The sequence below is a fragment of the Enoplosus armatus genome, chromosome 15 (genome assembly GCF_043641665.1).
Source record: "Enoplosus armatus isolate fEnoArm2 chromosome 15, fEnoArm2.hap1, whole genome shotgun sequence".
NCBI lineage: Eukaryota > Metazoa > Chordata > Actinopteri > Centrarchiformes > Enoplosidae > Enoplosus > Enoplosus armatus.
In genome coordinates, this window is record NC_092194.1 from 22,874,531 (window position 1) to 22,883,412 (window position 8,882).

General features: G+C 44.6%; 1 protein-coding gene across 1 annotated transcript; it reads right to left on the reverse strand.

The window, feature by feature from the left end:
* Window positions 1–952: 952 nt before the first annotated feature.
* Window positions 953–6,413, reverse strand: cfl2 (cofilin 2 (muscle)). The gene is made up of 4 exons (XM_070920035.1): window positions 6,329–6,413; window positions 3,352–3,659; window positions 2,302–2,378; window positions 953–1,963 (listed from the first exon to the last, which is right to left on the reverse strand). Exons 1-4 carry the CDS (start codon window positions 6,329–6,331, stop codon window positions 1,851–1,853), a joined length of 501 nt encoding a protein of 166 aa, XP_070776136.1. The 5' UTR covers window positions 6,332–6,413; the 3' UTR covers window positions 953–1,850.
* Window positions 6,414–8,882: the final 2,469 nt, after the last annotated feature.

The window sequence follows — 8,882 nt, forward strand, 5'->3', positions numbered from 1 at the left end:
CTATCTGCAATGCACCTTGGGATTCTTAGTTAACGTCTACTATGATGTTTTTATGTCCACAGGCTTCTTGAACCTTCAAATGTTCATCAAAGAACCACATTTTAATATTTTGTTCTGAGGATTCAAACAGTTTCATGTTGATTCAAACTGAGTCACTAACACTATCTGAGAAACTGACATTTACTGCAGGAACCAGAAACAAGTCGTGACACTTGTAGAACCTCTATAGACAGAAAAGACACTTGTAGAACCTCTCAGTCTAAAGAACATTGTGTTTGATTTGTATTCATGGACAAATATTTAAAGTTTTATTTGTTTTAACATTCTATATTTCATACTGCTTCTAATGGGATTCTAGTGACATTATGTGGATTCTAATGAGGCCATACTGGCTCTATATGGTTCATACTGGTTCTAATGGAGAACTACTGAGGTCACACTGGTATCATATTTGTTCTATTAAGGCTCCAATGGATCTATCAACGTTCTTCTGGAGTCACACTGGTTCATTTGATGATCTATTGAGGTCATACTGGAGTCAAGATGGTTCTACTGAAGTTTTACTGATGTCATATTTGTTCTTCTAGGTACATTAGAACATGATTATGTTTTACTGGGATTCTACTGGGGGTCAGATTGTTTCTGCATGTGCTCTACAGTTCTATTGGGATCACAGTAATTCCACTGGGGTTCTTTTAAGGTCATACGGGTTCTAATGAGCTCCACTAGAGTTCTACTGGGGTCAAACTGGTTCTACTGAGGTTCTACGGTGTTCAGTACGTTCTCATTCAGGGGCCGTTTAACCTTACTGGTGGAAGTACAACAAGAAGTAAAGTACACAGGAAGTAGAACATAACTGACACCTGTTCATTAGGATCTCAGGGACACCGAGTGGACGACCTGTGGGTAAAAACGCTCTGTGATTGGTGGAAGCAGAGACGAGGCGGGAGGCTTCAGATCTGCCACAGGCTTTTATTGCAAAGTGGCTTCCTGTGATCTCAGAAACAACGTTCCACGTTAAGGCTCCAGATGTCTTGTTGTTGTTGTTGTTGTTGTCGTTGTGGGGTCGTCTCTCACTGCTGGGGTCAAATCTGCTTCCTGTAGTATTTCTTTAGAAAATAAAAGTGCACTCTAACTAACTGGTGTGACGGTTACATTCGAACTGAAAGTAAGGCGACGACCAAACAGCTAGAATGACGGTGAGTCCGACAGGAATGAAACTGAGGTAAACAAACGTTAGCTTGGTGACATAAAAACAGAGAATTTAACATCGTTTCTGTCTCAACCTGTAGTGTTTCAACAAAAAGTGCTGGGTTATAATCTTCTTCTCTTCTGAATGCATAGTCTAACAATACGTCTGCCTGGTTTGAACATACTGAAGAAGAAACAACAGTTTACAATAATAAATAAAGTCATGTAAAAAGCGTCATGACCCGTGTGCTGCAGGAGGCGGAGCTTCGCGGTGCAGCGCTCGCCTCCAACACGTGTGGCTGCTTCCTTCACATCGACTTTTTGGCAAAACTCTGGCTGTGAGAGAGAGACAACCGTCCTGGGGTTTGATAGTGTGCCATTTTCTGTTTTTTCCTGCCAGGTGAAAAGAAGTCATGTGGCAACAAACTGGGAGGTGTTTGCATATCATTATGTTAATGAGATCTCCTTCATGTTGGAAAAAAGCAAAAAGAACAAAAACAAAAAGAAAACAAAGAGGCCTAAAGACGCTAACTCCTTCAGGACATGGATACAGACAGAGCAAGCTGCTGAGTGAAGCGGCGGTGTTCAGGTGGGGTCAGGTGCTTCGGTCCGGATGGCACGGCGGTTGGCTTGGCTCCGCTCGGCTCGCTGCAATGACATCACAGCGGCTTACCCTCCAGAGACACCACCACGTTCCCGCCCAGCTTCTCAGCCAGTGTGGTGCGGTCCTGGATGTCGTCCAGTCCGTTCACCTGCCACTCGTGTTTGATACCTGAGGAGACACACCTGAGGTCACTGAGGGGTCAGGGAGACGTCAGAGAGACAGACGACACACAACTGAACAAACACACACCTCGACAGAACCTGACAGGTGTTCCAGACTAGATTATCATAAACGTTGTTTATTGTCCCGGAGTGGTCAAGAGGTCAAATAAGCTCCTGTCTCGTTTCCCTCTATGGTTGCCATGGTTACACGGCACGCACATTCACAACACCATCAGCAAGCAATGGATGCGGCAGACCCATATGTAATGATCTATAATCGGTAATGATCAACAATATGACTCCCCCCAGTGACCTCTGACCCCAGCAGGTCACATGATGACTCACCTGTAAACTTCTTTTTGATGGCATCTTTAGAGCTGGCGTAGATCATCTTACTCTTCAGTGGAGCGTTCTCTGGAGCCCTGAGGACAAACAGAACACAGTCAGAACTCAGGACAACAGTCAGAACTCAGGAGAAGGAGAACAGTCAGAACACATTCAGAACTCAGGAGAACAGTCAGAACACAGTCAGAACTCAGGAGAAGGAGAACAGTCAGAACACATTCAGAACTCAGGAGAACAGTCAGAAGAAGGAGAACAGCCAGAACACAGTCAGAACTCAGGAGAACAGTTAGAACACAGTCAGAACTCAGGAGAACAGTCAGAACACAGGAGAACAGTCAGAACACAGGAGAACAGTCAGAACACAGCCAGAACACAGGAGAACAGTCAGAACACAGCCAGAACACAGTCAGAGAACAGTCAGAGAACAGACAGAACACAGTCAGAACTCAGGAGAACAGTCAGAACACAGGAGAACAGTCAGAACACAGTCAGAACTCAGGAGAACAGTCAGAACACAGGAGAATACAGGAGAACAGTCCGAACACAGTCAGAACTCAGGACAACAGTCAGAACGCAGTCAGAACGCAGCCAGAACACAGCCAGTACACAGTCAGAACTCAGGAGAACACAGGAGAATACAGGAGAACAGTCAGAACTCAGGACAACAGTCAGAACACAGTCAGAACTCAGGAGAATAGTCAGAACACAGTCAGAACTCAGGAGAACAGTCAGAACACAGTCAGAACACAGTCAGAACACAGTCAGAACTCAGGAGAACAGTCAGAACACAGTCAGAACTCAGTCAGAACTCAGTCAGAACTCAGTCAGAACTCAGTCAGAACTCAGGAGAACAGTCAGAACACAGGAGAACAGTCAGAGCACAGGAGAACTCAGTCAGAACTCAGTCAGAACTCAGGAGAACAGTCAGAGCACAGGAGAACAGTCAGAGCACAGGAGAACACAGGAGAACAGTCAGAACTCAGGAGAACAGTCAGAACTCAGGAGACGACTGGTCTCTGATCAAAGACTGGTCCCTGATCAGTACTGTACCAGAAGATGAAGACGAGGTCCTCCTTCTTGGACTCCTTGGTCTCGTAGGTGGCGTCGTACAGGCCGTATCTGCAGTCGTTGAGGGGGAGGAGCTTAACGAAGCAGGCATAGGGGTCGTCCACCGTCTCCCCAATGTCCCCCACCAGGATCTGCTTCCCCTCCTCCACAATGATCTTCTTCCTGTCCTCGCTCAGACAGAACAGCACTGCCTTCTTCCTCTTCTTCACCTCGTCCTGGGTTGAAGACTTCCTCACCTTCATGTCGTTGAACACCCTGATGACCTCATCGTTCACTGTCACACCTGACGCCTGCAGAGGACAGGTGTGATTAGTTCATATGACGACACACTAGCATGTGAATAAAGAGCTTAACGATCAGTCGGTTAATCCATCCGCAGAAAATTAATCAGCAACTATTTTAATAATCAATCATAATTGACAGATTAATGGAGAATGAAAATGTATGAATTAGGGTCGGCCCATTGGACGAAGATAGAGTCCATCACCGGTTGGTTTTTTTGGGGCGATTTTTGTCCTTTTATTTGGTTAATTTAATGGTCTGTGTCTGAAGAACGAGAGAGAGCCGCTGCTCAGAGACAGACTCTGGTTCAGCGAACTAACTCAGAGAGGCAGCAGGGGAACACAACAGAATATTTTATATCATATATCTAACTCAGTGGATTAATGGTTTATTTAGACCAAAACGGAGTTGGTGATTGTTGGAACAGTGGAAAGACTTACCAAGACGGTGGTTTTGGTGTGTTTTAATTTGTTTCTGTCGCATTGAATTCAGAATATATGCAGTTGTATTTTTCTGTTAAATGAAAGAAGGTGTACAAGTATTTCATTTGACATTTTGCGAGTTTATTTGTTAATTGGTCGCCGGTTGTTGAGCTGACGTCATATCATATCATCCAACCCTCAGTTTGAGCTCACAGAGTCTGAAAACTCCATATTGATTAGCTGATTAACCAATCGTTGGAAAGTTAATTGACAACAATTTGTCAACAACAGTGCTTTTATTGGTTTTAACAGTTTCCCTGTTTCCTGGTTAGTAGCGGTGCTCCAACATGTGCTACCTCACTGCTCTGGTGGTCATGTGACCCAGCATGTGAGGAGAAACTAGCTGCTCCAGGCTGAACACAGATTGCACTGTAGTCTACTGCAGCGTACAGTAGTCTACTGCAGTGTACTGCAGCGTACTGTAGTTTTACAGAATGTCCCTTTAGGCTGCAGCTTCTGATAAAACGGATCAGATGACTCGTATCGGACTAAAAGACGTCAGCTGATCCACTGAACACTCTTACTTATTAAATATAATTCTCCATCCATCCTCACTGTCGGTTTCTCTTCTTCTCTGTTTTGTATCTCAGTAAAGTGAATTTCATTATGCTGTCGGACAGAACGAGGCGTGTGAAGTGGAGCTAAACAGATAAATCAGTATTCAATATATATATATCAATATCTACACTATAAAACGTTACGCTCAGTATAAACAATATAAGGGATCCGAATCAAGATTGTTGTTTAAAATTACTATCGGTCGATAAATAATGATCATGTTTTTGAAACCCCAAATATGGACGTGGGTATCAGTCGGGCTGCACCACTGCTGATGTCACAGTCAGCTGATCAATGTGTCTGTTTAAGACATCACAGCGGATTGAGACAAGCTTTGGATCAATAATCATCAGACATGTTGGCAGACTGACTCAGTTCTTTGCTAATGAAGCAGTAGTCACTAACTATTTTCATTATCCATTATATACCTGATTACTGTTACAAAATAGTACAATCACTTTACTTAGCATTATTATTGTTATTAAAGCTGCATCACTGTGCTACTTTTGTTATTAGAGGTGAAACAACCAATTTATTAATTTATTAGTCAATTGACAAAATGAATCATCATGAAATATTGGAGACGATGAGAGTGATGACAATGTATTATCCAAAATATTAACTGATCAATTAATGAAATAATAATCAGCTGCAGCCCAAATGACAGACTTTAATTTTCTTCTAGTTGTTGTTAATGTTTTAAATATAATATATGAATTAATCATTAATTCATAATCTATTCATATTAACATGTCTGAAGTTTGACAAACTCTTATTTGTGTAAAGTGAAGAAAATAAAGAGTTCACAGATCTGACTGCTGTTGAGTTGAACCGGTTACTGGTCAGTTGGTGTTACATGTTACTGGTCAGTTGGTGTTACATGTTACTGGTCAGTTGGTGTTACATGTTACTGGTCAGTTGGAGTTACATGTTACTGGTCAGTTGGAGTTACATGTTACTGGTCAGTTGGTGTTACATGTTACTGGTCAGTTGGAGTTACATGTTACTGGTCAGTTGGTGTTTACCTCTTCCTTGTCAGTTAAACCAGTGATCAGCCTCCAGGCCTTCAGACTGACAGACAGACAGACTGACTGACTGCAGAGTCACTGCTGTCTGTCTGCCTGCCTGCCTGTCTATCTGACTCAGCTAAAAGACCCGGACTAAATCCAACCTCCTGAACCCACTCCTTCAACTGAACCGGTTTAGTACGGTTCAGTGAGTTCAGCTCACCTGGTTTAGTCCGGGTCCGATTGTGTTTCCCGGTCGGGTGCGGGCCGGTCAGCCCAGCAGAACCACAGCGGGAATAAGATGGCCGCCCCGGGCCACACGGCCTGGGGGCAGGCCCGGCCAGGCCAGGCTCGGAACACGGACCGTTGCATACATAAAACCCGAAACCCTCCGTTAAAGTCACCAGATGAAACCCCGTTACTAGGAGAGGTCTCTATGTAACGTAAACACCGAATAACCGTCGGTTACAGAGAGCTAACTAACGGGAGCGGCAGCCATGCTAGCTAACATCACGCTACCCGCGGAGCCACATAACGGTCCTCTGGAGACCCGCAGGATCCGGACTGCACAAGAACCGGTTTCTTTAGATCACAATTAAACCCGGAGTAGAGTCTGCGGGCGGTTCTTACCATGTTGTCCCGGGGTTTGTCCGCGCTGCTTCGCCGTCAGATCGGGGTTTCTCAGGGGTGAAAGGTAGCGGGGAATGTGGCCGGCCGACCGGAGGAGGAGGAGGAGGAGGAGGGAGGAGGGGGGTGGGAGGGGGAGGGGGGATGGGGGGGTTCTCTTAGACCAGAAACTTAAAGTCAAACTGACACAAACATGTTGAACTGCGAGTCAGCGGCTGCTGTCACTGTTTGTTTGTGTGTGTGTGTGTGTGTGTGTGTGTGTGTGTGTGTGCGTGTGTGTGTATGTTGTGAACCAGTGTGTGTGTGTGTGTTTTGTGAACCTGTGTGTGTGTGTGTTGTGAACCTGTGTGTGTGTGTGTGTGTGTGTGTTTTGTGAACCTGTGTGTCTGTGTTGTGAACCTGTGTGTGTGTGTGTGTGTGTTGTGAACCTGCGTGTGCCTGTTGTGAACCTGTGTGTGTGTGTGTGTGTGTTGTGAACCTGCATGTGCCTGTTGTGAACCTGTTGTGAACCTGTGTGTTGTGAACCTGCGTGTGCCTGTTGTGAACCTGTGTGTGTGTGTGTGTGTGTGCTGTGAACCTGTGTGTGTGTGTGTGTGCTGTGAACCTGAACCTGTGTGTGCTGTGAACCTGTTGTGAACCTGTGTGTGCCTGTTGTGAACCTGTTGTGAACCTGTTGTGAACCTGTGTGTGCTGTGAACCTGTGTGTGTGTGTGCTGTGAACCTGTGTGTGTGTGCTGTGAACCTGTGTGTGCCTGTTGTGAACCTGTTGTGAACCTGTTGTGAACCTGTGTGTGCTGTGAACCTGTGTGTGTTGTGAACCTGTGTGTGCTGTGAACCTGAACCTGTGTGTTGGTGTGCTGTGAACCTGTGTGTGCTGTGAACCTGTGTGTGCTGTGAACCTGTGTGTGTGCGCTGTGAACCTGAACCTGTGTGTGCTGTGAACCTGAACCTGTGTGTGTGTGCGCTGTGAACCTGAACCTGTGTGCTGTGAACCTGTGTGTGTTGTGAACCTGTGTGTGCCTGTTGTGAACCTGTTGTGAACCTGTGTGTGTTGTGAACCTGTGTGTGTGTGTGTGTGTGTGTGTGCTGTGAACCTGAACCTGTGTGTGTGTGTGTGTGTGAGCAGATCAGCAGGCAGCAGCTGGTTATAAAACGTCCATTTATTTTTACATCATAACAACAACAACAACCACCATGTTAGAGAGCATCAGGAGGCATCTATGAGTCATAAATAAAGACAACCAGAACTAAATAAATACGCAGCAGCTCCAGTGTACAGTGTAGTGTCTTCACTGTTTTCACTGTCTACAGTGTCTACAGCTGACCTCCAACACACACACACACACACACACACACACACACACACACACACACACACACACACACACACACACACACACACACACACACACACACACACACACACACACAGCTGACTGAACTGCAGAAACACTATCATCACAGAAGAAGAACGCGTCAAACAAAACTGCCTAAAGCAGGAAAATGTTGCAGTAGTCAAAATAAAATAAAAAAAACTACAAATCCACAGAGGCCACAGCAGCTCCGATTCTTAAAGGAACAGTCCGTTCTCATTTTCTTAGTTTGGGTCATTAACATCAGTTTCGTGTCTGTGGCTTCAGAACATGTTAATCAGTGAGCAGTAGGCTAGCTGTTTCCATCTGCTTCCAGTCTTCATGCTAAGCTAAGCTAAGCTAAGCTAAGCACATCCTGAGTCAGACTGAATGCACATGAGACATGACATGACATGAATAACCAAAATGTTGGACTGTTCCTTTAAGGCTGATTCAGGTATTTCACTTCCTCAAGATAACAAACTGTTTGAGATCAGGACTGAATTAAACGTGACATCACGCGTTTCCTCCAGATGAATCAGTCAGTCAGCTGAAAAGCACCTCCTGTGTTTGGAGGGCGGGGCCTGTGTGTCGACATTTGACCTCATTAACAGTTTGAAATCTGGAGATAAAAGATCAACAAAGGTTGAGATCTGTGGAAGTCTGAGGCTGAACCTCTCCATTTGTGTCCTCATGATGTACGACAGAATTCAGAGTTTAAAATCCAATTTTCATTTTGATGTTTGGAAGTTTTAGTGAAGGTTTGACGATCAAGATGTCGTTAAAGTGAGTAAAAGTCAACATGTATATTTGAAAACTGTAGACTTACTGCCAAAATACAAACTGTTGACAAATAGATTGAACGCTGCCATGAGGACGGCCATGTCCTGATTTTAGCTCATTTCTAAATACAATGGACTTCTTTATAGAAAATTGTTGAGTTTGTTTTCACACAGGGAACACTGGGAGAGTCCTGCCATCATAAACATTAATTTCAATTGGAAACAAGCTGAAATCAGAACTTAAGTTAAGCAGTCCAGTTTGCATGTTCAGTAGTATTTATCATTATCTGCCAAAATGAAAATAAAGTCTGTTAAATATTCTAAATGCAAGGTCCACTTACTGAGCCGAGCAGCTGAGCTTTCGGCCGTATCCCATGCAGTTTGCTCAGGAGTCATCACATGACCTACGTAGGGAACTTTGGT

Coding starts and splice junctions, on each gene's coding strand:
- cfl2 (XM_070920035.1), bottom strand. Junction 2,379..3,351: donor GACCTCGTCTTCATCTTCTG/GTACAGTACTGA, acceptor GTTTGTCCTCAG/GGCTCCAGAGAACGCTCCAC. Junction 1,964..2,301: donor CATCAAAAAGAAGTTTACAG/GTGAGTCATCAT, acceptor GTGTCTCCTCAG/GTATCAAACACGAGTGGCAG.